The sequence below is a fragment of the Pteronotus mesoamericanus genome, unplaced genomic scaffold (genome assembly GCF_021234165.1).
Source record: "Pteronotus mesoamericanus isolate MK-2021 breed Mesoamerican mustached bat unplaced genomic scaffold, CSHL_Meso_final contig_317, whole genome shotgun sequence".
Classification (NCBI taxonomy): Eukaryota; Metazoa; Chordata; class Mammalia; order Chiroptera; family Mormoopidae; genus Pteronotus; species Pteronotus mesoamericanus.
The window spans coordinates 3,855,671-3,883,126 of record NW_026555133.1 but is presented as its reverse complement, the minus strand read 5'-3'; the positions used below and the strand labels follow the sequence as shown (position 1 = coordinate 3,883,126).

At 56.9% G+C, this 27,456-nt stretch overlaps 1 protein-coding gene across 4 annotated transcripts; it reads right to left on the bottom strand.

The window, feature by feature from the left end:
- Positions 1-27,456, bottom strand: CAMKK1 (calcium/calmodulin dependent protein kinase kinase 1). 4 transcript variants are annotated; one of them, XM_054575873.1, is made up of 17 exons: positions 27,325-27,361; positions 20,658-20,745; positions 19,988-20,389; positions 19,066-19,113; positions 18,540-18,593; positions 18,088-18,139; positions 17,695-17,828; positions 17,095-17,131; positions 16,278-16,299; positions 14,914-15,002; positions 11,527-11,726; positions 9,368-9,421; positions 8,576-8,649; positions 6,758-6,845; positions 6,417-6,545; positions 4,155-4,258; positions 1-2,060 (listed from the first exon to the last, which is right to left on the bottom strand). In XM_054575873.1, the coding sequence occupies exons 3-17, from the start codon at positions 20,345-20,347 to the stop codon at positions 1,988-1,990; spliced, it is 1,518 nt and encodes a 505-aa protein (XP_054431848.1). In that variant the 5' UTR covers positions 20,348-20,389; positions 20,658-20,745; positions 27,325-27,361; the 3' UTR covers positions 1-1,987. The 4 variants fall into 4 exon arrangements, with proteins under 4 accessions (XP_054431848.1, XP_054431849.1, XP_054431851.1 ...); XM_054575874.1 differs by lacking the exon at positions 20,658-20,745 and having other exon boundaries at positions 27,325-27,456; XM_054575876.1 differs by lacking the exon at positions 18,540-18,593 and having other exon boundaries at positions 27,325-27,362.

Genomic DNA, 27,456 nt, shown 5'->3' with positions numbered 1-27,456 from the left:
TGTTGTTGTTTTTTTAACTGAAGAAAGGGCTTTTATTGTTTTTACCTCACTTCCTGAGAAGTTAATTTTTAAAACACTCTTATGGAGTTTGTTCATCACTTGTGCTATGTTCAAAAACACTGATACCAACCAAACCCTCCGTGATGGGGTAAGCCCCCCAGCAGGGCTCTGACCTGGGCAGGGAAGCCAGGCCCACCGTCGAGCTCTGCCAGGGCAAGTCCAGTGGACGCCGCCCCCTGGACATCCCACCCGCCAGGCCCCAGTGCAGAGATGCCCAGGAAAAAAAAAACCATCTTGTGGATCTGTGGCTGGACTCCCATGAACTCTATAAAAGTGTTCTTAGAACAGTACCGAATTACTTTTGTAAGCCCTGGGTTATAATGCCTTAGTGGAGATGAGCCAGGGAGAAATGAGGGCCCGTCGACAACGGGCTGCCTTCAGCTCATAGCTTAAATAGACATAGAAACTATATTACAGATGCATGTGCCAGTGCAAGACATGCGAGTGTGCTGTGTGCAGCAGATGGGCACGCACATGCGTATGTGCGTGGAGGCGCGACGTACACCCACAGGCACAGAGATGCGCAGGACACGGGCACTCCTCCAGCGCAGCCTCCCTCTTCTTCTCAACACAAGTCCTCCTGCGATATGAAACCCACGCCGACGATCGTAGTCCCTTGTCTGGCCCACATTTTCAGGGGAGGTATGTGAGTCCTGCGTTACTTTCCTTTGAGGGTCAATTTCTTGAGCATTCAGTCAGTGAATGCCAAGCCATCAAGTGATCCCATAGAGAAGATGACCTCTGCTCCAGCCTGGCCAGGTCGACACACACACTCCAGCTCTGGGCGGCGGAATGGTGACTGTCCTGGGGGAGAGGCGGTGGCGGAAGGCCCACCCCTCCACAGCCGCTCGCCAGCGTGCACACCCCACCACGGCCCCCACTTCTAGCGTGGCCTCCCGCTGGGGCAGTTTGTCCTTCACCAAGGAATGTGAGGGCAGCTTCGGGGGCCAGATAAGGAGGCCAGTGTAGGATCAAAGATTGGATTCCAATTACTTCAGCATGGCAAGGCCACAGCCCTGTGAGTCCAGGGCCCTCAGTCGATGTCCACCCTTGGTGTCTCTTCTGCAGCATGGCTCCGAGGAGCCACAAAGGGAGGGAGGGGTGCAGACAGGGGAGACGGGGTGTTCCTGGTTCAGGTCTCTGCTCAGAGCTTTATTTCAGCCCGTTCTCTGGATAGTGCTGAGTGTGAAACACAATCCAGGAAGGTCAATCCAGCTCACGCTGCTGCAAATCACGGTGGGGTGCGCTAGGAACCACCCAAAGCTTTGGAGAGGTCATCTGACGTTCCCAAGCAGGTCTTTGTATCCCCTTCCCCCCCATGTTAAAAACAAAAGTAAAAGGCAACAAAACATGAATCTGAATTCTCCAATACTGGCCCCTGCCGCAGGGAGACCCAGAACACCCACAGGGACTCAGAGACTCCGCACCAGTGTTCTCAGCAGACGCGAGCTCTGGCAGCCCGCACCCTGAGGCGGGCAGGGCACACCCCTCCATGTGCGTGTGGCAGCTGAGCCAGGCCTGCCCCCCACCCCCTGCCGGGAGGTCTCTCCTATGGTGACAAGCCAGGCCTCCCCCTCCTGTCTTGGTTTCTTGCCTCCTGCCTCTAGGCCTTGCCAACAAGCCGAGCGGTGTTTCTAAGGCACCACGCGTACCGGCCTCCCCCACAGCATGGGTCCCACCAGGGAGAGCCCAGACGAGGAGAAAGGCCTCGAGGGAGCCCTGCCCGCCAAACCCCGATGACACACATTCTAATCCTGTCCCTGGACACGCGCAGAGGTCATGCAGCACAACAGGGGAAGGGGAGCCAGGAGAGGGTCCACAGTCCCCAGCCCCCTACCCGCAGGGGCGACTGTTGGCATGAGTGCAGTGGGCCTTTGGAGGCGCAGGATGAGCGTGCTGCTGGGTGGCCCTGGGCGCATGCAGGGGCTCAGGACGCAGCCTCATCTTCTTGGACACCGGGGAGCTCCGGGCTCTTGACCCCTTCACCACATCCATCTTTCCTGTTCAGCGGATACGAGGGGCAGAAGGACCGCAGGGGTCAGAACATGCACTTCATGCACTCAGGAAAGACACTCTCACACACTCAGAGGCACTTATACCCACCAGCTCTCAACGCCCCTCACCCGCTTCCCCAAGCTCGCCACCTGCACCATGGCCCCGTGCTGGTCTCCCTACCCTGAACCTCAGCCTATGACTCTCCATGGCTCCTTACCCAGAGAAAAAGTCTAGACCTCCCTGCCTGGCTTCTGGAGCCTCTCACGATCTGACTCCCCTGACGTCCCTGTGCCCTCAAGCACCTCACGGGCCTTCCGTGTCGGCCTCCGTCAGCCCCCAGAGTCCTGAGGGCTTTGGCTTCACATTTCCTTTATCTCGTGCACATGGTAGAGTCTAACCTGCCAGTCCTGGGATGATATCGCATGATCAACAGATGCTGGTACCTGATTTTTTCCCTAAGACCTTTCTTTTTAAAATGACCAATGAATGGGTTTTGGTAACTTAAAGAAGAACCAACCCCATTTAACTCTACTGTAGGGCATCAATAATTACCCCGAAGCGTAAAAAACAAGAGTTGATCAAGGACAAATTTGGGACTCTATTATGACATGAAACCTACTTCTCAAAGTTAAACTTGGGTCACAGAATTATAGAATTTTATAGCCGGAAAGTATTAAGCTCAATACTTAACACAAGAAAACCGATCTGTCTCCGCATGAACATGTCTATGAAAGGGCAATGACTGCCTCCCTCACTTGCACTCTTCTTTACTTGATGTCCAGCCCTGTGTCAGGCGTAAGGTAGGCTAAGTAGGTGTTGGATGTGTCTTTAGCCAGTGATGGGCCTGCCCCACCACTAGGGGGCGCTGAGTCACAGGCACAGAGCTATTGCGACTGGTTGTCTAGGTTCGCCTGTCCTGGTTTTGGCTATGCATATAGTCCTGGCATAGTTAGTAATAGCTTCCTCTTTCACTCTCAGAAGTGCCTCCATTTGGATGCTAAATATGTGATCCCCTCCACTAAGCCCAAACCAGCGTCAAGGCCTGCAGATCTAGAGGAGTCCAGGGAAGACCCTCCTCCAGTCCTGGCCAACTTACTGAAGAGACAGGGACTGGCAAGTTCAGTGACATCAAGGCCTCTCCCAGGCCTCACCCCTCACTGATCAGAAAGTTTGTCAAAAGGAAGGTAAGAGGTCGGTATACTGACATCCCTGAGGGTAAGCAACCTCTGGCAGCTTGTTCACAATGACGGGACCTGGCCCTTCTAAAGAGCCCACTTACAAGAGAACCAATGTTTGGGCCCCTGGACGGCCCAAGTGAAAGTAAGCCTTCCAGAGAGGCCGAGGTACCTGCACCACATCTGGCGCACCCTCTCTCTGGAAGGCACACCCTCTCCACACCCTGGGCTGGAGACACTATGCCTCCTCCCTGCAGCTCCCTCTACAGGCCAGAGGAAGGCAACCGACTTCCCAGGCCCATATGCGGGTCCAGGGCCCTTTGTCGGCTTTCCGGCTTTCCGTCTGCAGGTCTGTGCACAACCTCCAGTAGACCTTGTTGGCATCCCAAACTGGCTTTTATGTTAGTGGGAGAAGATGGACACGCTGAAGACGAGGCTCTCAGAGGCCTGGGAAACTGCTTTTCTGAGTTCTTCTAGCAGGTGCTGAACGCACGTGGCCTGGTTCCCAGTATGGGGCCTCGGCAAAGCGGGGCTCCTCTTCCCTGGCCGAGCCAGCTGGCCTGTCCATGCTCGCTTGCTGAGCCAGCGTTTACAAGGTGCTGATTAGGCAGTGACGAGGCACATGGCCTCAGCAATGGCTGGAGGTGGCCTGGGCCACTCAGGAAAGCAACCAGCACTGCCCCACACCGGGAAGGGTCAGCAGAGGTACCCTCCCTCCACAGCTGAGCCACCCTTCTACAAGGAGCAGCCATGAGTCTACCAGGCTGCCATGGGCTGAGGGAAGAGGGGCAGGAAGGACCCCACTCTGAGTGCCGGCCGAGTCCCCAGGTCTGCACAGCCCAATGACAGTGAGGGTAGGGGGCTGGGCCACCACCCCCACCCCACCCCGGGAGCACCCTGCAGGTCTCAGCCACCAGTACTTACAACAGTAAGTTTCCTGGAGCAGACATGGATCGCTCCTCCTTCCGTGCTTGTGACTCAAACGGGTTCCCAAAGGAACGCTTCCTCAGCATAGACTTAACCAGGATCTAGGGAGGACACGTCAGTCGGCACGAGGAACACGGGCGCCCCGCCTCCCAAACACACTGGCAGCCTCTGCTCTGACTCCCCGGGGGCCACTGCTAGGTGCGCCCTGCTGAGGCTCCCTTTCGTGGGTTTTTGTTTTTTTTTTTATCATTTTTTAATCCTCGCTCGAGGATATGTTTCTTGATTTTAGAAAGGAAGAGAGAAAGACAGAGAGAGAAACAGACGGACAGACAGCAATATCTTGCCTCTCAGATGTAGGATTGAACCTACAACTTATGTATGTGCCCTAACTGGGAACTGAACCCGCAACCTTTCGGTGATGGGGCGATGCTCCAACCACCGGGGCCACCAGCCAGGGCTGAGGCTCCCTTTCAATCAGCAGAGAAAGGAAGAGTATTCCAGCAGAGGAAATGACAAGAGCATGGAATATGATGGTTGAGGGTGAATTCCGGGGAGTGGGAGGAACCTGGTGCAACCGGTGCGTGGGGGGCTAAGAGGCCAGGAGGAGAAAATGAGGGCTCCGGGACGCCAGGCTGAAAGCAGGGGCTTTATCCTGAGGGCATGGGAAATGCCTTCTAGCTGAGGCGGGAAGGATGGAAAGAGGGGCTGTGCCAGGCAGCGCAGAGGAAGCTGCACGGCAGCCTGGGGGACATGCCAGGAGGGACCGCTGTACCCTGGCTCTCTGACTCTGTCCCTCCTCCTGCAACCAGACGGTTCCATGCCCCTGCCCACACGCACACACTCCCACACATACGCAGAGCATCGGGGCGCCTCCCCTGTTCACTCACTCACTCACTCAGTCACCGACTATTTACTGAGTGCCTACCATATGCCAGACACTATTCTAAGCACAGGTGATACACGCTCAAGGCAGAAGTTCTTGCCCTCCTGGAGCTTATAGTCTAGTTGGTGGAACAGGCCAAAAGTAAGGCAAATCAGTAAACTATATGGTAGTTAAAGCCAAGGGCTAAGGAGGAAAAAATAAAATAAGGGTGAGGAGAAGGTATGACAAAGAGGAGGCTGGGATTTTAGGTAAGGCACAAGGAAAGGCTCGCTTCTCCCCGAGAAGGTGACTGCGGGATAAGGACCTGAAGGCAGTGAGGAAGCAAGCCCTGTGGATGGCTGGGCAGGGGCATGCTGGGGAGGGAAGAGATGTTCAAAGGCCCTGCACTTTGTGGCGGCCGCTTACACTGCATGTGGTTGGAGCCGAGGTCATTAGGGAATATGGGGGTCGGCGGGACAGTCAGGCTGCGGCTCTCCCTCTAAGTGACGGGGAGCCTGAGAGAGCAGGGTCTGAGCTGAGAAGTGGCATGGCCAGCTCACCAGGACCACCCTGGCGAAGGGCGAAGGGCGAAGGTGAGGGTGGAGGCAGGGGGACAACTTGGGAGGCTATTCCAGTGCTTCAGGAGAGAGGGGACGTGGCTCAGACCAGGGAATGGGCCGCAGGGACCCTGTGGGAGCTGACTGGCCCCAGGAAGTCCACGGAGCCATGGAGCTCTACAGAGCACAAGACTTTAGCCAGATGGCCTGGCGGGGCCCAGGCCCAGCAGGCCTGACCCACCCACAGCGCGGCCGAGTTCCCTCCTGGCCCTGCGCTCGCCTGGCCTTGCTGTGACGCCTCGGTCAAGGGCAGGCCATGGCTCTCAGTTTTCCAAAACCCCCAAATGGCCATCAGGGGCTACATTAGAAACTTCCAATTGTGAACATGGAAGATGTCCAGAGAAAGATGAGAAAAACTAAAATGAGAGGGGAAGGAGGGGGCGTACAGGTGGTGCCCAACTAGCATGTGGGGTGGGGGCCCCGGGGCCATGTCTCCAATTCAAAGGCTTTCTAGGGCTTGGCATCTAGCACACTACCTGGAAAATAGCAGTGCAATAAATGTTAGGGAGGGAGGGACAGAGGGAGAGAGGAAGGAGAGAAGGAAATGCTTCTTCTAGTCACGGTGAGCGCTGGCACTCAGAGGGCAATCTACTCCTTAAAATCATTTACTCTCCTGACCAAGCCTCCAGCAGAACAGTGGGCCTCCCTCAGGGGCCTGGCTTCGAGGCTGGCCAGCCAGGCGGCCTCCCAAACGCAGGGTCCAGCACAGAGCAGAGTCTCGGGCACTGGCCACGCCCTCCTCAGGCCCTATCGGGACAAGGAAGCCCCTCCCCCTCTTACCACTGTGGTCCAGCTGGGGATGAGCTTGACAGAGTTCTTCACCTCCTCCTCAGTCACCTCCACCACGCTGCAGTGCTCCTCCTCTGATGGGAGGGGCTCTTCCCCATTCCTGGTCACCCAGGGATGCAACTGTGGAGTCGGGAGGGCAGGGAGGGGTCAGGGCCTCAGGCAGACAGACACCCAGTGAGCAAAGGACCACAGCCATTCCACCAGCAACAGCCTCGAAGGAGCCCAAAGTCCACAAACCGCAAACTCAGACCCAAGGCACATATGTCCTGGGGTAGGGCTAGAAGCTGAGGCCTGTTTGCTGTGTCCCAGTCTAAGAGCTATGGTTCCCCCACCTTGATGTCTGGCACCCCGATTCTCGTTTCAGGATTCTTGTCCAGCATCTTCAGGATTAGGTCCTTGAGCTCCTCACTGACCTTTGGCCTAAAGAGGAAGGGAGGACATGAAGGGGAGATGGTTGATGGTGATTCTTTCCTTCGCACCCCTCCCTCCCCACCCTGCTCCAGGGCTCCCCTGACTGGCACCCAGGGCAGAGGCACACCCGACCCTCATTTTTCAGACAGCAGGTGGGACCCCCTGCCCCGGGTGCCACGGTGGAAGGAGAGTTTCAGAGCAAGTGTGTGGACCCTCTTCTTCCCTGAGCAGGAAGTAAGGCAATCTCCCTCAGCAGGCGGAGGCCACAAATACGAACAGAGCTCCAGGGCACCAGACACCCCGTGTGTGGCAGAGATGGTGAGGATAGTGTGAAAAGAGTCACTTTATGGGACACCAGGGCACCTGCCACTCACCATCTTACCCACTCCCCCACCTGGGAGGTGGCCAGGAAAGATTCTCACCTGGGAGAGGAGGCCGAGGCCTGGGGGCGGCGAGCGGGTTAGCGCACTGCTGCCCAGAGCAGTGAGGGCAGCGAGGAGAGACTCCCGGGGAGGGGACCACGACCCCAGGCCCCACACCAGCCCGGGATGTCTCTGCCCAAGCTCCAGGCTTCTTTGCTACCAACATTCTTGGGGAGCCCATCCCTTCAAGCCAGAGGAGAAGGAACCCACTCGTGGGACCCCAGGCCTTGGTTCCCTCCACTGTCCTAGACATTGGATCCCTTTTAAAATGCCCGGGCTGGGAGAAAGATAACCCAGGCAGGGGTCCTGAAGGAGGAAAGGCCCGGGAGACAGGCCATTGCAGGAAAAGAGGGCACCCAGCTAGCAGGGGCCGCAGGGCAAGGAGGCAATGTGGTGGCAGGAGCAGAGGTCCTGAGCGCCGGGGCCAGGGCGCGGCCTCCTCCCGTGGGTTTGGGGGGCCTCCTGAAAACTTTAAGCAGAAGATAACGTGAAACTTATTGTGCTTTTTCAGGGTCAGCATGGCCTGACTGTGGACTGGATGGAGGCTGACGGCAGGGAGAGCAGAGAGACGGTGGCTGGACGTGGCCGAGGCCTGAAGCAGGCAGGTGCCCAGGTGGCCATGCAGCCAAGAGACATGTAAGAGGTGGACCCGAAAGGGCCTGGGGACCACACAGGAAGTGGGCACAGGGAGAAGGGGTCATTGAGGATAATTCCCAGGTCAGTTTGTGACCTGCCTTGGCCACTCTGAGCAAATGGCAGAAGGGCCCTGCAAAATGGGGAGTCATGGTGGCCAACATCATCAGAACCGTGGACGAGCAGGAAGGCCTCCCTGCACTGTCCCTCTGGGCTCAGGGACCTCAGTCTCAAAGGAAGAGAGGGAGGAGGGACTGGTATCAAATCCCAGACCCACTGATACCTCTCCTCCAGAGACTCCACTTCTCCACCTGTGAAATGGGGCAGCACATTGGCATCTTGAAGCCCCTGCCTACCCCTTGTGGGGGTGGTGGAGGTTCCCCATGGGTCCAGGGTCTGCGTGGGGGTGGTGCCACTGCCCCCATGGAGGCCACCAGTGAAAGAGCAGCGTGAATGTGTACCGACCTCCCAGCCTCAGAGCTCCGTCTGCACCATGACATCCACCCGCCAGGTGTCTCAGAGACACCCTCACAGCCTCACCCCCAACCTGCTCAGGGGCCCCTCCCAGGGAGCAGCAACCCCACCTCCGACCTGGTGGCGGAGGTGCGACCTTCAAAGGGAAAGAGCTCCGCTAAAAGCACACCTCCCTGGAGGTGGACGGGAGCCCCAGGGTGGACAACTCACTCCTCGGGAAACACCACGTCCTCGTTCTTGATCTTCCTGTGCAGCGCCAGGATGTAATCGTCGATGAACGGGCACTGAGGGTGGAGAAGCAGACGACAGATGCAGGCCGGGGCCTGAACTCGTGCTGGGGACCGGCCTCATCTCCCCAGGGGTCGGGGGCAGCTCTGGGACCCCATTAGAGGGGAGGAACTTCATCAAACTTGTTCAGGGCATGGCTCATATTAGGTGCTGAACCAACACTGACTGAACAAATAAGTCACTGAGGAAACCATGAGCCACCTGCAGAAAGGTCTCCACTTCTAGGGCCTGGAATCTGGGCACGTGCACACTGAGGTTCCCTCCGGCCCCTCAGCGTAGTCACTACAGTGGGAGCCCCTGAGGACAGGGGCCTTGGCCAAGTGAGTGTGCGGTGTCCCCAACGCCCAGGCTGACCCCAGAGCAGGAGTCAAAAACAATTTGTTAAATGAATGAATGAATGAATGAATGAGTGAATGTGTGAGTGAATGAATGGCATCAAAGGACAGAAGGAGAGGGGCACTTTGGCTGGCAGGGGGCAATGCCACCATCTGTGCCTGTCCTTGGGACACCTGCTGGCTGGGGACGCCTGCACAGGAATCCCCTCCCAAGGGAATAAGAGAAAAACAGGAAAAGCCTCTTTTCCCTTGGTCTTCTCTGAGCCAAGTGGCCCCTTTCACCTGTCCCTTTACTTCAGCCCACAAAGGAACGGTCTGCTCCCCTCATCCATCCTGGTTCAGCTGGGGCCAGCCCATGGTCCCACCCACCAGTACTCACCTTCCCATAGACAAAGCAGTACAGCGTAACCCCGGTGGCCCACACGTCCAAGGCCTAGGAAGAAGACAGCTCGTATCAGTCCCCCAGAATGAACCAACACTCCTTGCCTGGCCAGTGCCAGCGGGCTGTGGGGAGGGCCGGAAAGGGAACCTCCTTCCTCAGTCGTGCATTCGCTCAACAAACTCTTCCAGGCCCTCGCGCCGCACCCGGCCCTGTGCTGAGTCCTGGGACACAGGGATGACCAGAACAAGGTCCCTGACCTTCAGGGATGGCAACTTTCTTTGGAAGAGGCCCGAACCAGAGACATTTTCAACTCCACAGGTGCAAAACTTCCTTCACCTAGCAGGGGTGTCCAACCTTTTGGCGTCTCTGGGCCACACTGGAAGAAGAAGAGTTGTCTTGGGCCACACATTAAATATACAAAGACTAATGAAAACTGATAAGCAGAAAGAAGGTTGTAAGCAAATTTACAATTTTGTGTTGGGCCACATTCATAGCCATCCTGGGTGGTATGTGGCCCGCAGGCCACATGTTGGACACCCCTGACCTACAGGGCACATTTGCTATACCCACCATACAGATGCACCCCAGAAATGATGGTTTGTATTGAACATATACTCACTAAACCAGTCACCATCCCTCATCCTGATGATCCCCTGGAGAAGCCACCATATGCCTTCTTTCTGGCCCTGCCCATGCCAAGGCCCTCGTCCTTGGCCACCTCCACGATTCCTCCCACCTGCGCCACACTCCACTTCTAACAGGCTCTCTATTTCCTCTTCTGGACCCCAACCCCTGCCTTGGGAGCTTCTTTCTCTCTTCTGCGAGCGATTCTCAAATCTCTACCTACACCCTCTTGCCACAGAAGCCTCATCTGAATCCAATCAGGGAACACCAGACAAACACAGGCTGACATCATTCTACAAAACAGCAGGCTGTTCTCTTCAAAATGTTAAGGTCAGGAAAGAGAGAGAAGCCAAGGAACTCTTCCAGATTAAAGGACACCAGAGATGTGACAAGAGAACCATGTGATGGGCTCTGGATCCGGTCCTGAACCAGAAAAAGACAAGGCTTTAAGGACAGTAGGGGACAACTGGCGAAATCTGAATAAGGTTGATTAGAGAGCAGTCATTTATCAATGATACATTTCCTAATTTTGATCTTTGTACCGAGATCGTAACAGAGAATGTCCTTGTTCTCAAAAAATATTCTCTGAAGTATTTAATGATAAAGGGGGATGATGAAGGCCAACTTAACTCTCAAATGGTTCAGAAAAATGGCACAGGCATATATACAAACATAGGCAGAGGTGGTGAAAGGTAAATAGGACAAAATGTCAATAATTGGTGAATCTGGGTAAAAAGACACATGGGAAGTGTTTTGGTATTATTCTTGCAATTTTTCAGTAAATTTGGAATTGTATCAAAATTTAAAGTTAAAATACAATACCTCTATCTACACCCCTGACCTCTCTCTTGAGCTCCACGCCCACACACCATGCCAATGCCTCTCGACCACCGCCTCCTCAGCAGGGCATGGGGGGCAGCGGGCATCCCGGCGTTCCACTGGGGAGAACAGGCACGTGTCGGGGGACACACTGTGCTGCAGCCCTCCGCTCAGGAAGCTGTGCCCACTGCCTCTGTCACTGGGGAGAAATCCCCAACTTCCAGGCCTTAACCCCGTGCCCTAGCCCTGTGCCCCTAGGTTCTCTTAAGTGTTCTCTGGGCTGCACCTCCTCCTCCAATCCTCCCCACTCTTTCAAGCCTAGTTCAAGCCCTGCCATGTCCGGGACACCTGAGAGGAGCCTTCAACTCCCAAACGTGAGCTCTCTGGCCCTTTCTACCATGTCCAGGAGGGCAGAGAGCTGGCCCGTCTAGGCTCCGTCTGTTCCCTGGTCCAGTCCAGGACACAGCACAGAGCAGCAGGCGGGAACACCAGCAGGGGAGACTTGGGGACGTTTTGCTGGAACACGAGAGGAGATCAAAGCTGGGGAGTTTGTCAGATTCTGGGAAGAGGTAAATATGAAAGAGAGGACTGTGTCCCGGTTTCACCCCGAAGACACAAAGACCCTGGCACCCTCAGGTTGGAAATCAGGCCTCGCTGCAAGCTATCCCAACCCTTCACCTGAACCCCAACCCAGCCCAGGCTCTGGCAGCCACCTTTCCACTGAAGCTCTGGCCGGAATCAGAAATGGCCTCGGGAGCCATGAACGCTGGGGTCCCGGCCGTGCTGGACAGCTGGGCGTCGTTCCCCTCAAACTGGTTGCTGACGCCAAAGTCGGCAATCTTCACGTGGCCATCGTCCCCCAGGAGCAGGTTGGACGGCTTGATGTCCCTGTGGATGATCTTCTGATAGTGCACTGCAGAGAGAGGCAGCTACAGCGTCGGCCCAGGGGACTGCTGCCCAGAAGCCCCCACCTGGCCAGGGAAGCCTGTCTCGAACTTCAGGCGTGAAGGAGCCCACACACGCTCCTCTCACGAGAACCTTGGAAGGGGACCACAGGGCCCTCTGCTCACTCTGCAGTGAAGGCACAGAGGTCAGCCCAGGAGGTCAGCAGCAGAGCCAGGGCCGGACTTTTAGGAGCCTTTGGACTCCAAGTCCAGTGCTCTCTCCATGGCAATCAAGGCACTTGTTGCTGAGGGGGCAGGTCAGAAAAAACTGGGAGAGGGAAGGTCTTCATAGGCCCTCTTTGCCTCTTCCACGAGGGTACCGTCTGCAGGCCCAAAGCCCAACAAAATCCTTCCCCCACCCCATCCCCCACCCAGCCCGGTCAGAGACACCGGTGCTCCTTGGACTCAGGATGGGACTGCCCGGTATCCTGCAGAGGTACTGCCTCAGCCCTGCGGACTCCGGGCTGATGGAGATTCAGGGCGGGAGGGCATCCCAGGCCTTGGCACTGCTGGGATGGACACGGCGGGGTAAGGGTCAGCCCCTCTAGCAGGCTGGAGCGCAGCCCGCCTGGTGGGCTCAGCACTGCTGGGAGGAGACGGGCAGCTGAGGCTGAGAGAAGGCACTGACCCCACCCCTCCGCCATCCACGATAGGATTCCAGCTCAGCAAACTTTACCCTGGACTGCCGGGCCCCAGGGTGTTGGAGAGGAAGAAAGATGGAAAGGGGAGCAGGAGAGGGGAGAGGAGGAGGAGAGGAAGGCTGGGGCCAAGGGAACGCGTGTTAAATAACAACAATAAAATCAATGGTCCTGTAGTGACTGCACGTGTACCAGACGCATGCAAAGGATTTGACACACACCTATCGGGGCAGAGTCTCAAAGGGCTGTGTGTGTGATGATGGAAGGCAGTCTCAGGTTCTTATCTCAAACCCCAGCCTCCCCGCTGAACTCCAGGCTCTTTACTGACATGGATATCCCATAGACATCTTAATACATAGCTCAATATTTCTCAAGAACACATCTAGTTCAGAACTCGTCCTCTCTGCCGGTAATCCCCACCATTGCCTCCGCCAAACAAACAAAACAGAAAACCCTGCTCCTCTTCTAGGCTTTTCCACTCAATCTCTCAGACCCCACATCCATTTCATTGGAAATCCCTACGGACCCAGCCTCTAAGGTATATTCCAGATCCAGTTCTCACACCTGCCTCCTGGCACTTGCCCATCTCTGAGAGTTGGGCCTGGCGCTCCGGCCAGGGCCTGCCCGGGCTGCCGTGGTTCTCCCTTCATGGGGTGAGGATCACGAGGCAGGTCCTCAGTACCCGGTGGCTCCCTGCACCCACCTGTCCAGCCCCTGGTGCTCACCAATCCACTTTGATGACCTGGGTATGGATGAGGCTTCACCCAAAAGTCAGAAGAGATTAGCTTGGTTTTTTGTTTTGGGGGGGCTTTTTTGAGGATGGGAGATAGACCCTCCAATGAGAAGAAAGTCCCAGGATAGGAAAGGGGTGCAGGCGAAGCTGGTACAGAGCGGTACCCCCCACTGCCCTCACCCAGGGTGAAGTGCCCCCTTCCTACACCTCAGGGCCCTTGCTAGGGACTTTCTGCAAGGCCTTCTCCTCTCTGTGCCTCAGCCTTCCCATACATTCAAAGAGGGTACTAATCTGAGGGCACTGGAGCGGCCCGGATGAGGCAGAGACGTACTGCGTCCTGTCCCCTCAGCTGGGTCCTCACCCTCCTCCCCCAGGGCAGGAATACGTTCCCGACAAACCAAGCTAAGATTTTATTTTTTATTACAGGTTCCATTTATTTATCTTTAGTGAGAGGGGAAGGGAGGGAGGAAGGGAGGGAGAGAAAGAAACATCGATGTGTAAGATACATCAATCAGTTGCCTCTCACTCTTCCCCCAAGTGGGGACCTGGCCCACCACCGAGGCACGTGCCCTGACTCAAACTAGCACTGACCTTTCGGTTCACAGGCCGGCACTCAGTCCACTGAGCCACACCAGCCAGGGCAAGTTAAGATTTTAGAGAGATGGGCCCTGCTCCTGCGCCCCAAACCAGGCCAGAAGCCTAGGCGTCTGGGGGCCTCCCCATGGCCAGTGCTGGCGCCCCACCTCCTTCACGTCTGCTCCCCACTGCCACTGCCCTAATCCAGGATCGCCATCTGTCACTTGGCTGTAGAAACAGCCTCCTCCCTAACCAGCTGGCCGCCTCTCGCCCCTCACCCAGCCACCACACAGCTGCCAGACAGTTTCCTTTGGTGCAAATCTTATCACGCCTCTCCCCTGCTCAAAGCCCTCGGAGTTCAGCACGCTGACAGGAGAGTCCTGTGTGGAGGCATTCCCCGCCTCACGGCGTGGCTGGCCTGAACAGCATCCTTTGCCCCTGCCCTCCCCGCTCACGCCTCAACCAGCCTGCATTCTGCCCATTCTCAAATAGCACATGCCCCCTCCCCTCCGCACCTCTGCCAGGCAGTTCTCTCTGCCTCCTGCACTTTTCCCCATCCATCCCTCAAGCCCGGCCAACGAACTCCTACCCATCCTTCAGAACCCTGGCCACAGTGGCATCCTCCGGGCAGGTTCCCTTGGCCCCTCGGTGCTCTGGCAGACACCGTGACTCCCCAGCTTCCGCAGGCACTGCACTGTACCATCTGCCCGCTTAGATTGCTGTCCCTCCCACTACGCTGTGAGATCCGTGAGGTCACATCTGGGTCCTTGTCATTTCCCTGCCCCCAGCCATCATTTAGTATGTATTCATAAATGAATGAATAAAATGAGTAAGTGAATGAATAAAGGAAATTCGGAGATAGAAGCGAAGCTAACAGCCTCCCCCCTGAGCTCTCATCCCCTTGGGGCCCCTCACAGTAAATCCACACGGCCACCACCCACAGGCTCCAGGACGGGACAGACTCCGGAGCAGCGGGACATAATCTCTTCCTTCCCACATCTCGCGAAGCCCCGTAGAGAGGCTAAGCTTGGCTAGAACTCAGCAGAGAACCACCGCCCACAGGTCGGGACCCCGCCCCCAGCTAAAGCGGATTGGCAGATAAGCGCTGACTGACAACAACCGCTCAGAACCTTCTGAGCCTGGGCTCCGCCTCCTCCGGTGTCCCCCATCCCGTTTCCAGTCCCCTGCAGCAGGCAGCCCCTCACTCACAGTACTCAAGGCCCAGGATGATGTCCCTCAGGTAGAGACGAGCTTGTTCCTCCGGAAAGGGCGTGTCGCAGGGCACCTCCATGACCGGCCTATGGAGGGAGGGGAGAGGGGTGTTCAGCTGAATCCGGTGGAGAGGTAGGTAGCAAGTAAAGGGGCACAGGGGCTGAGACCTTCAGGCTACTCCGGACCTCCAGGGAGCCCTCTGTGCTCAAATGGGTCCCCAGAACCCAAGACGCTAGCTACCCTCCTCCCCCATATGTGATGAAAATTTAAAAATGCACCTAGACACAAATATCCCATTACAACCATTATAATTTCAAATTCGCTTTATCTTTCTTCTTGGCTTGATAGTCCTTCTTCTAACTACTTCATTATCTATAATGAATGAGTTCTGAATTCTGAAGGCCCTGAAGGCAAAGATGCCACATAGAGCAATGTCTTTCAAACTGCAGGTCCAGACCCAACATGAGGTCATGAAATCAACGTAGTGGGCGACTACCCCAAGGTGAACGCTGACACTGCTTTTTTCCCCATGAAGTAGAATATAGCAGAGTATATCATGCATAACAACAATATGCGCTGTTTTGTAAAACTTTGGTTTCAGTTACAGGTTTGGGTGGCGACGTGAAACTTATATTTGTCACTTGGAATGGAGGTCAAAAACATTTGAAAGCCCCTGCGTCTTAAAGCGACAGCCCTGCCCACCCCCTCCCCAAACAGGTCTTCAGGAGTCCCTCAGCGGAGACACAAGCCAAAGCCTGCGTGCACAGCCTCGGCCGCTGGGGCCGCCATCCACCCAGGACCGCGCCCACTATTCCACGTCTGCTGCTTCGCTGACACCCTAAGGCTGAATAAGGCAGACATGAGTTAGAACCCTGGGTTTCATCAGCGACTTGCTGTGTGACACGGGGCAAGCCACGTCTCCTCTCTGAACCTTAGCTTCCCCTCTTATAAGTGGGGATGAACGGAGTACCATCCATCCAACCCCCGAACTTGTGAAGCTGAAAGAACTCTTCGCAATTTGAATACAAGTGAGAGTCGAGTCTCTTTGCTATGCTTTTGCTTGAGAAACAATCCTTTCTTCCTTTCTTCCATCAACATCTATCTTCCAGTTCTTCAAGGCCTGGTTCAAAACCCACCGCTCTCCCAGAGGCCTCCCTGACTATTCCCGCCGCACTGACCTCCGCCAGCCTTCAAAGGAGTGTCCTCTTGGTCTCTCATTTGCCCCTAGACCAGAGCTTCCCAAGGGCCAGGCCTGGGCCTCTTTTTACTCCTAGAGTGGCTGACCCTAGGACTAGGGACACGGGAAGGGGAAGCAAGGTCTGGATGAGACTTGACCTGCCTGATTGGAATGGGGAACTCACCCCTTTCTCAGGAGGTCAAACACTGAAAGGAAAGAAAAGAAAAGAATGTAAGGTGCAGCCAGGCCGGCAGAGCAGGCGACGCTAAGGCCAGTCCCTGTTCTGGAGGGCGGGAGCCGGGGCAGGCGTCCAAGCATACTTAAGGGGTCCCACGGTCTCAGGGGAGGCAAATGGGTGAGAGTGGGGTCTACTAGGGACCTGCCTCGTCTGATCCAGCATGAACCCCTTTGATGTGGCAGCGGTGGGGTAACTGGGGCTCAGAAGAGGGGCAGAAATCTTCCTCAAGGTCAGAGGAGACAGGCACGTAGAAGGGGGAGTGGAGACTAAAGCCTTGACCTCTAATTTGTAAGCAAGTGTTCGTTTCTTCCGCCCCTTTTCCTGAGGGCCTCTAAGGCCCTGTCATGAATCAGGCACCATGAACTTAATTCAACAACATTAGTATTAATAGCTAATATGTCTTGCATATAATAACTCATTTACTCCTCCCATCAACCCTGTGAGGTAGACACCGTTATTATCCCATTTTACAGGTGAAGAAACTGAAGCACAGAGCTGTTAGACAGGGTCTGAGACCCCACATCACGTAGTCTGTTTCCTGTATCCACCTGACCTATTGACTCCCTGATCAGCAGACTGGGGGCCTAGAGATGCCTGTTGGCTCTAACTGGATATTCTGAGCTGGTTCGGCAGGGCTGGGCAAGGGGACCCGGGGCTGGAGGACGTGTATCTCCTCCCTGCCCCCTGAAGTCCACGTGTATCCCCAAGGGGCCCTTGGACTGACCCCAGGTAAGGTGCTTTGGGAATGAGCTGCATCACTCACCCAAATAGAGATTGTCCTCAGCTGGGTCATCCAGGACCTGGTCAGAGGGAGCAGACACGGGGTAGGGCTTGAGGAGGCACAGGGTGGGGGTGCCAGGTGTCCTTGCCATCACCCGCCCCAGGACCCCCAGGATACTTGCGGGGCCCGGGACAATGGAACAGGAACTGTGCAGACACACATTTGAGGCGGCAGCGATCACTGACGCTCGGCCTCGCTGAGACCTGGGGAACACCTCAGGCCCGCCTGAACTGACGCCTGAAGGCCCCCTGCAGTCCCTGCCTCTAGTCTGGCTGTGTCCTTGGAGGCCTCAGCTGCATCTGCTCTCTCGGCAGGATCCCTGGGTCTGTGCTCTACAGCAGGGGTCCCCAACCTCCGGAAGGGGACGAGTACTGGTCTGGGCCTGCTAGCAACTGGGCCGCACAGCAGGAGGCGAGCTTGAATGTAGTGCCTGAATCATCCCCAAAGCATCCCCCCTGCCCCCACCCCCGTCCCTGGAAAAACTGTCTTCCACAAAACTGGGCCCTGGTGCCAAAATGGTGGGGGACCGCTGCTCTGCAGGACTTGGGCACAGGTACCCACCCACTCACCACCGCCTCCTACCTCGATCAGCTTGACCACATTCACATGGTCCAGCTTCTTCAGGATGGCGATCTCCTGGTACACCCGTTCCAGGGGCAGCAGCTGCTTGCCTGGTCTTCCCGGGGCAGCCTGGGACCCTCTCGGGGGAGGGCGACCTGCGGCCAGGAAGGGGAGTCAAGCCCCTGTTGCAGGAGCCCGGGCCTCACCGTAGCCCTGCAACCAGCCTCAGGCAAAAATCTTGCAAGACCATGGTCTTGGCCCCCACCCACCAAGCACATGCCCAGCACCAGGCTTTTGCTCATGCTGTCTCCTCTCCACCCCCAGCCTTAACAAAACCCAGCTAAGGGCTGAGGTCTCCTCCTCCTCTGCCCCCTGGCTGGGGGCCCCCAAGCACAGGGCCCAACAGATACGTACGTGGAAAGCCATACTGCTTCAGTAACTTCTTTTTGGAAAGAACTTTCATTGCCTGAGGGGGGAGGGGCAGAAATGTCACTTGTGTGCAGCCGCCAGAGGCTGGAACAGGCTGGTTACATGTGGACCGAGTCCAGAAAGTCACCGTAGGCACCTCCATGGGCACCAGGGGGATGGCCGGGTGTGCTTAAGCTGGGTGAGGAGGTAGCCACTTCTGAGTCTAGGCCTTACCCCTCTTCTCCAAAAAGCCTTTTTTGGAGCTGGAGCTCCCCACTCAGAGGTATCAACCTATGATTGCATATTCCCAGGGTCAAGAAGCTCACTTCCTTTGCATACCCCCAGGGACAGGGAGTTCACTCCCTTTAGAGGCAGTGCTGCCCTCTGTCTTCCCAGCACAGCTTCTGCCCATCCCCCAGGGTTCTAGGGCAATGCCTCCCTCCCCTCCCCAGACTCACATAGTGCCTGTCTTCACTTTCGTTATAAGCCAGCCTCACCACGCCGTAGGCACCCTGCGAACAGGCACCAGTTAGCCCTACCTGGACAGAGCAACTTCCCCCGGGGCTAGTTCGGGAAAGTGGGAGCCTGAACAGCTCTGGCCCCTCCCTCCTGCATCCCATGTCCACCGCTACCACCAATGGGCATACATTTCAAGTAGACGGAGAAGGGGGCCCTGCGCCCTGGTAACTGCCCCTGCCTGGCCCAGTGCATGCCTTCCCCAGTCCCTCCTTGTCTTCAGTCAAAAACTCTGGGGAGTCAGGAATCAAGACTCATCTCCCACCCGTTCCCCCCCTCCCCGCCCCAAATACCAGTTATTTCCTACAGAAGGCAAAATTTTCCTCCCTCCCAGGCCCGGGCCTTCCTGTCTCTGCCTCATATTCCCAGAGGGGAAGAAGGGACGGCACTAAGCAGAGGGTCCTGACAGGCTGCCTATGCAAAGCCCCAAACAAAGTCCCCATGGTGGCTGGCGAGCCCCGGTCCTACCTTGCCAATCTCGCTCTGCAGCTTGTACTGGTTCAGCTGCACACAGTCCTGGGGGGAAAAGCGGAGGCATCAGGTAAAGCTTGACCCAGAGGCAGCGTCGCTCCCACCACAGGAGCCTGTTCAGGGATCAGTCCTGGCCCCAGGCCCTTCGCTCCCAGATGCCAGGTTTCATCAGCCTTCCAAGCTAGGATGGGGAAACTTGGTAGCACCAACACAACCGAGAGTGACAAGAAGCCTCATGAATGGGGAGCCAAGGCTATGCTCTGCTCCCTAGGAAGCAGTGAAGGAAAAATGCACTGATTCCTGCCTGGATGCTGGAGTCTGGGAGACACCAGTCTGTAAGAAACCCATCGGCAAGTTATTTCCAGAAGCAGCTGAATGTGAGGTCTAGATCTCATGGACAAGAAGGAAAAGGGACAAGAGACCAGAGCCCTGGCTCAGGCGTAGAAAGCTCAGCCTCTGAAGGCTGCCAGCCGCTCAGTGCTCAGGCTCACACTGAGATCTAAGTGGCAAGGACAGAGCCAGCGGGAGCCCAAGGGTTGGAAGCATGCTGGCAGCTTCTGAGCCACAGCAGACTCAAGGAGGCAGGATTAGAGGTGGGGGTTCAGGCCTGGGATGTCTCAGAGTGGGAGGATACTGTCTTCAAATCTCTAAGAGGAATTCTTGGGGGGTAAGGGAGGGGTTTATTTCCAAAGCCTGAACTGAGTGGGGGTAGGAATGGTGGGACTTATAGGGCCCAGAGGTTGGCTCAGATGGGGCTCCCCTGGGTGGGAAGAGACTTTATTGTGAGGTAGTGAGTTCCTTGACTCTGGAGGTATGCAAACCAGTCTAGACGGCTGTGTGGCAAGGACAGGAATAGAACAAGGCCTCACTGAGGACCACTCAAAAGCTCAAGAACACCGCGTAGCTCTGCCCCACCGACCTCTGCGTCCGAGATGGCCACGTGGTGGGACTCGATGGTGGGCCTCCGCCAGGCCCGTGGGGAGATCTGGCTGGCAGGCCCTGTGGTGTAAGGCCCAGCCCGGGCCTCCAGGCAGCTCCCCGCTGGCCGCTCCTGCAGGGAGAGCTTCCTCGTGGTGAGGCCGGGCCGGGCTACGGGGAGTCTGGAAGCACTGCCGGGGATCATGGAGGCAGCTCTGGCCCGTGGCGGGGGTTCCACACCGTTCCTGGCAGGCCCTGGGCTGCCATCTGCCTCCTCCAAGTGGGCCACGTCGATGGCTGCCACTCGCTCCACCAGCTCCGCCCGAGGGTCCTGGCAGCAGACCGCTGGGCCCCCCTCCATTGCTGCGGTCAGGGGGGTTCTCTGTGCGGCCTTACTGGGAACCTGAGAAATGAGGGCAGAAAAGGCTTCAATTCTGGCCATGGAACAAGGAGGTCAGGTTTCTAGGCCTTTCTCCCATTATAGCCACAGCCCTATGGGTCCCACCTTCATGCTTCTGCCCTGACTATTTCCTCTGCCTGGGTTGCCAATATCCAAACTTGGGCCTGTCCCTACTACCTGGACGAATTCCAGGAACTCTTCCGGCTCTGCTGCACACCAGCCCTCGAGCCCTCAGTATTCGCACCTGTAAAACAGGCACATTCACGTCTACCTTGCTGGCCCCACAGGGGAGCAGGGAGAATCTGATCCTCTGGAGTCAGGACAGACAGACTCGGCCAGAACGCTGGAGGCCTAGCAGCCTTGGGAGAAACAGAGTCTAGGGTCAGCTCAGGCCGGGATCCAGCAGACAGCCCAGTGACTCACCAGCCCCACCCCTGGACAGTGGAGCATTCCAACGCTGCTGCCTGGAAGCTGAGCTGGGCGCCGGTGATGCAGAGGCCTCCCTGATGCTCCAGGCCCACACACCTCCTCCGGGGAGGCCTCTCTGATATTCCAGCCCCCTCTCCACGCCACCCTCCACCCCCACCCCAGCCCTCTCACTGCTTCCTGGAAGATTTCCCTGGGGCTCCTGTCCCTCTCATTTCCTCCAGGCAGGTCTCTGCAGGGTCACAGGGCAGGTCTCCCATTACTCCCTTCTCTGCCCCAGCAGAGCCTGCAGCCCTGGACAGGGCCCCTTAGGGGAGGGGCTGCTGCACTGGTGACTGTCAAGAGAGACTGCACTGTACTAAAAGGTCGTTCTTTATTTTTCCTTCCAGTTTATTTGTGTGGCCAAAATGTTTGCCACCTCTGTTCAGGCTGAGCTGCTCCCCTGGCCTGGCCTTACACCATCCCTGGCTCTACTGCAGGCTGAGCCCCAGACCAGGCCAGAGGTTGAGAACTCGAACCCCAAATTTCCAGCCCACTGTCCTGGGCTGAACTCTGACCCCAAGCTGAATCCTGACTCTCGGGCTAGGACTCCATTTCTGCCCCAGGCCAAGCACTGGCCCCACCCCACCTCAATGGCCCTCCCCCTTCCTGGGCCAAACTAGGCATTTTCTCACAAATAGGAAGTGAGTGGACTCCTGACCCTCTGCTCTTCCTGTCTGCTGGCAACTTCCTCTGTTCTTGAACAGTAACTTTAAGAACACGGAACACGGGTCTCTGTTTCACCCCTCATTCTCCCCTCATCTTGCTTTGACAGAGGTCAAGGAGACAGGGCTCACTGGAGTCCACTGGCCACAGTGGAGCCTGGCCTGGCTTCTGGTCCTGCCTGCCAAGCTACTGTGTGTCCCTGGGCAGGCTCCTTCCTGACTCTGAGCCTCAACCTCTCCATCTGTACTATGGATTCGAGACCATCCCTTCCCAGATTCCCTAGGGCCACAGCAAGGCTTGGAGACGGATCATGGGTAATGGTGTGTTCCAGACCCTCGTGCCTGGTACACAGAGTGTTGAGGGACTGGAAGCCTGAAAGTGGAGGAGCTGATACTGACATGCAAAAAGGAAAGGGGAAGGGAATCCAGATTGGTAATAGGAAAAGATGTGGAGGCTGTACCTAGAGGACCGTGTGTGTGGGGGCGGGGGGTGGGGTGGGGGCACAGTGTTGGTGAGGCTAGAGCATCAAGGAGACCTCCCTGGAGGAGGTGAGAGGGGAGTGAGTAGGACTGGGGCCTCAGGGATGTCTCCCTGAAAGAGCTGGGGAAGCAGTGAATAGGGTGGACACATCAGAAAGGCCTCCCTGAAGGAGGTAAAAGGGCACAGTGAATGGGGTTAGAGTATCAGGGAGGCTTGGAAACCAGGCCCCTTGCAGGAAAGAAGCCGCAGCTGGAGGAAGCCCTGCAAGCCAGGCCCACCCATCGCACTCCTCCTTGCAGGTGGCCCACCCTGCCGCTGCCCATCCCCCTTACTCCGCAGGCCCTTTTAACTCCCACCAGAACATAAACCCCATACATTAGGGCTCTTGTCTGCCTTGTCTCCATAAGATCGCAGCAGCAGTGCCTGGCACAGAGTAGGAGCTTGATATGTATTTGTTAAATGAATGAGTGGTTGCCATAGTGATCATGACAGCCCTGTCCCTATTAGACAGTTGGGAAAGCAGCCTCAGAGAACGGACCTCAACGAGCCTAAGGCCCCAGCCCACTGCAGGGAATGAACCAGTGTCAGGAGCTCCTGGCCTCTGGTCCAGGGCAGGCACCAAGGGACAGAGCCACTACCCAGAGGGCAAAGGCTGCCCTAGCCCATCAAATTTGCATGATTTTCCTGAGGCTGTTACCCCAACCAGAGGCCGTCCTCCTTTATCTCCGTTCCCCTTTTCGCAGAGGGGGAAAGAGGCCCAGCAAGGGGCAGGGATGATACACAGCAAGTCAGGGCAAAGCGTTCCTGCTCAGCCTGGGGTCCTGATACCTGGTTTAAGCTCTGCACCTTCCAGGCTGCAAGCCTGCGAGCAGGTGACTGTGCCGTGTGACTGGGTTTCCCTCATCTGCAGAGCGGGGTTACTAGCAGCCTCTGCTGCCTGAGCGGGGGGCTGTGAGGAGCACAGGAGTGAACGCCCATGCGAGGCTCAGAACTGGGCCGGCCACATAGGAGGCCCCGTGAAAGTGAGTTGTTGTTGTGCTGCTGTTGTTGTGATTGCCTGGCACATGCTTAGCCCAGATGGATGCGCGGGCGGCACAAGGCGGCTGTGAGAGCTGACGTCAGGCCCTCCACCCTCCCTCCTGCCTGGATCAAATTCAGGTGACTAAGCACGTCTGTACAAGAGGCGGCTAGGGAGGTCCCAGGTTCCTGCCTTGTGTCCAGGCGACAGGGTCTGGCGCCCAAGGTTGTGCGTGTGAGGGCAAGTGTCCACACATGAGAGGATGTGTACGAGCAGGGCTGTGGGCCTGAGGTGATGGCGTGTCTGTGTGTATGTGTGTGGGAGGGGTGCATACATAGGCATGCGTCTGCGTGGAGACAGAAACCTATCAGCGTGGTCTCTATGGGTGGGTAAGTGTGATCATGTGCACTGTGGGCGCCATGAGAACCTGACTACAGGTCAAGGTTGACCCTCCCACACCATCACTTGTTCTCTAGCCTTGCCTGCTGGGCCGTGTGTCTGGGGCAGAACCCAGGACTCTGGGGGGCTCCCCCAGGAGGCCTCTCAAGGTCCTCCCCAATCCTAGGCCCCAGTAGACGCTTTGTAGAAACTGATTTGGCAGATAACGAGGGGCCACATGGGCAAAGAGAAGGATGGACAGGCTGAGACCCAGACCCAGGCCCAGGGCAGAGTGAGGTCTCTTCTGGGCGTGGGGAGCCTCCCAGGGTTCATCCTGGTCCTACAGCTGAGAATGGTCAGACTCAGGCCTCCCCTCACTGGGCAAGGCTACCCCAATCCTAACTGCCAACACTGGGGCTGTGTTGTCTTGAACAAGTCACCGAGTCTCTTGGAGCCTCAGTTTCCTGGTATGTGAAACAGATAAATGGCTACCATCCTGCCAACTCCCAGGGCTATAAACGAAAGTGGGTAAGACTGTGGACAATGAAGCGGTTTGTACCTGAGCACCGTGGGACTGGGGTGGGACTGGGGTGCGCCAGCGTCGGAGCCTCCATGTACAAATTACAACCCGGAACCTGCACCATCCCCCACCCCGCCCCCACTCTGGGAAGGCCTGGCACAAGACAACCTTCAGGTTCCTCCCCCCAGGTTATGTCCTCCCTCCACAATCCCTGTCTGGCTCCTCCCAAGGGATGAACACTCTGGCTCCAGATGCTGCCTGGCCAGGCCTTCTCCTTAGGATGTGTCCCATCCATCTGGGTCCCTCAGACCAGGACAGAGCACGCAGGTCCTGCTCTCATCACAGCTGGTCCAAGCATCCCCGGCTGCGAGGACTTCAGATACCAGTCGGACCTCCCTCGGAGTTCTCGAAGGCCACTGTGAACCTCAGCGCCAGGCTGAGCAGGAGACCAGCCGCGATCTAGGCAGAGAAGACATGGCCCTGACTGGCAGAGGCCTAGCAGCAGGGAAGGCTGTAAGGAGGTGGGCCTCTCCACCCGGGCCAGACACAGAGGGTGGCCTGACATCGCTGAGCCATGTTTATGCTCCTGACAAGTGTCTGGATGGCCCAGGCAACGGGTACCCTTGGCGGCTCCTGCCTCTGTCGGGGATGACTCAGTCCCCTCAAGGGAGGCCCAAGCGTCTGGTGCCAAGTCATGCTAGAGGATGCCTGCTGGGAGGACACCCCCTTCCAGCGCCCCTGGGGAGGTCCCAAGCACCACGATGGGCTCTGCCCGATTCTACACAGCAGCCCTGAGCACACCCTCAGGGAACCTTGGCTGACAGTCTCCAGGACTCACCCTCTACCTCTGCACTTCCTCATCTCCACATAGGGTCTGTGCCCCGAGTACAGCTCTTCCAGGGCAGCTGTCTCCTCCTCTCCATGGTCCTGGGCAGCTCAGACTCAATGGGCCCCAATTTAACTCAGTATGTCTCCCAGGTCTGCTCTTTCTCCTCTGCCCCCACTGCAGAGATGGCACCCCCATCCTCCCAGTTCTCCGCGGCCCTCCTCATCACGCATCTTCTCCCTTCCACCCAGCTTTGCTCCCCTCACCCTGCACTTACTCTGCACTCTGGCCACACCATACTACTCGCAGCTTCCTGAACTGCAGGCTGGGTTCTGCTGCCAGGCCTTTGTACAAGCTGTGCCTTCTGCCAGGAACACACCTCCCTCTCCTTTGTTGCCAGAGAACAGCTCAGACATCTCCTCTGGGGGCTCTCCCAGATCTCCCCACGGCTGGGGGAGGTCACCAAGTGGATCCTCTCTCAAAGTCCAGATTCAGGCCTCCGTTTTCCTCCCCAACTGCTTCTGCCACACAGATCTCCCTACCTCTAGGCTCACATCCCAGCCGCACCCCATCCCACGCTCCCAACCAGTTACTAGAGGGAATATCTATCATGCAAACATGGTTACGGTTCTCCCAGACCAGGAACTTGGAATCTGGAAGACAGAAGGGCAAGAGACCTGGCCTCAGACTGCGGGCTCACAGACTGGGGAGCAGCCAGGGACACAGACTCCTGGGATGCAAATCCAGAGTCATTCAGTCATGCAACAAATACTCCCTGAGCACCTGCTCTATGTACTGGGTGCTGGGAAATAAAGCAGTGAACCAAAAAAAAAAAAAAAAAAAAAATACAGTTCCTGCTTTCTTGCAGTTTAATTTCTACTGGAGGCAAGAAGAAACAAAGAAGAACGCCTGTAATTTACAGATGATAGGTCAAGTGGTAGGTGCTATGGAGAAAAAGACAATCTTACAAGGGGATCAAGAGTAAGGGGCTGGGGGCTGCTATTTATACCGTGTGGTAAGAAAAGGCCTGTCTGATGCATTACTTGAGCAGAATCTGATGGAAGTGAGAGAGCAAGCAGCGTGGCCATCCGAAATGGGCATTTCAAGCAGAGGAACCAGCAGCTATACAGGCTGTGAAGTGGAACAGTGCTCACTCTCTCTGAGGGACAGCAAGGAGGTCAATGTGGCTGGAGACGGGCGTTCAGCATGAGAGGTACCGGATGGCAATCGGAGTTACACCTGGATGAGAAAGCCCTGTCGTTCACTGTGCCTAGCCTCAAGGATGGCTTCCTGGAGGAGGTGGCATTTAAGCTCTTTCATGACCACTATGTAAGGATTTCGGAAGGGGAGAGGACAGAAGTTCACACTGTGCTTGACAGAGAGCCATTTCCTGGCTGGGACTCAGGGACTGTCTTGCGGGGGGGCGGGGGCGGGCGTGGATTGTAGACAGGAACCAGAAGGGCCTGAAAAGCCAGAGGAGGATTTTGAGCAGGGGAATGACTCACAACGATGAGTTTTAAAAGGATACCTCTCTGCCTGCTGTGGGGATTGAGGGTAAGAGACCAAAGAGGAGATAGGTGTCACCAGAGTCTGTGGGCCTAGGACACATTCTGGGCACATAGTAGGTGTTCAATCTGTATGTGATGAATGAAGGAGTGAGGGCTGTGGGGGAGGCTAATGCATCTTCCCTGGGATCCTCAAGGACACAAGCTGTATGCTCCTCCTGGACTCCTGGGCCCACCTGGTAGATATACAAGCCCCTATGTATCCACCAGGGTGCAGTCCTGTGACCTGGGACATAACCTCCACACATGCCTGTACCTTCAAGACACACACACACACACCCACTCCGGGACAGGCGCGTGCCGATGTTCGTGTGACCCACCCTCACACACCACTCTATCCCAGTAATGCACCCACACACACACAGAAGCACACTCCGGTGTCCACGTGACACATGCACACCCACCTCCAAACAGCACACACACACACACACACACACACACGTCCCCGCGCACGTGTGCACCCTCCCAGCTACCAGTTTTGTGCCTGTCTCGCCCCAGAAGCCGCAGCGCCCGCCTCCACCGCCCCTCTCCTTCCCCTTCCACCCGGCCCCAGCCAGGGGAGGACCGCGCAGCTAAGGCCACACGCCTCATCAGTCCCATTCAGCCCCCGCCCCCTACCCCAGCTATTGAAGGAAGACTCAAGGGAGGGCCGTATGGGAGGAGCGCTCCGCGCATATTTACACGTGGGTGCACCCGTCTGGGCCCACTCCGCATAGACATAGCCTCTCACCAAGAGCTGGGGCGGGGGTGGGTAGTGCGTCGGGTACGAACGCAGTCCCGCGGACCTGGGCTGCGTTAAGGACGGAGATGGCGGGGGCGCCCGCAAAGACGGTCCCGGCTGCCGGCGCAGACAGAAGCAGATTCCGGGAGGCACCACGTAGAAGACCCGGCCCAGTAGATATAAGGGGGAGGTTCCCCGCACGGTAGAGGTCCTGGTCTCCGCCGCAGGCTCCCAGCAGACGTTCAGGCGTTTGTCCCCTCCCGCTCCCAGATCCAGATGCCCTCCCCGCAGACTCCTACCTCGTCGCCGGGTGACAGTCTCCTTGGCCCGCCGGGCGACCAGGCTCGTTCCCGCGGCGCGCGCACCACCCCGCCCGCCGCGTCCGGGCTGGGATCACCCCGCTCTGACCGCCGGCGCCTCAGCTCCAGGCA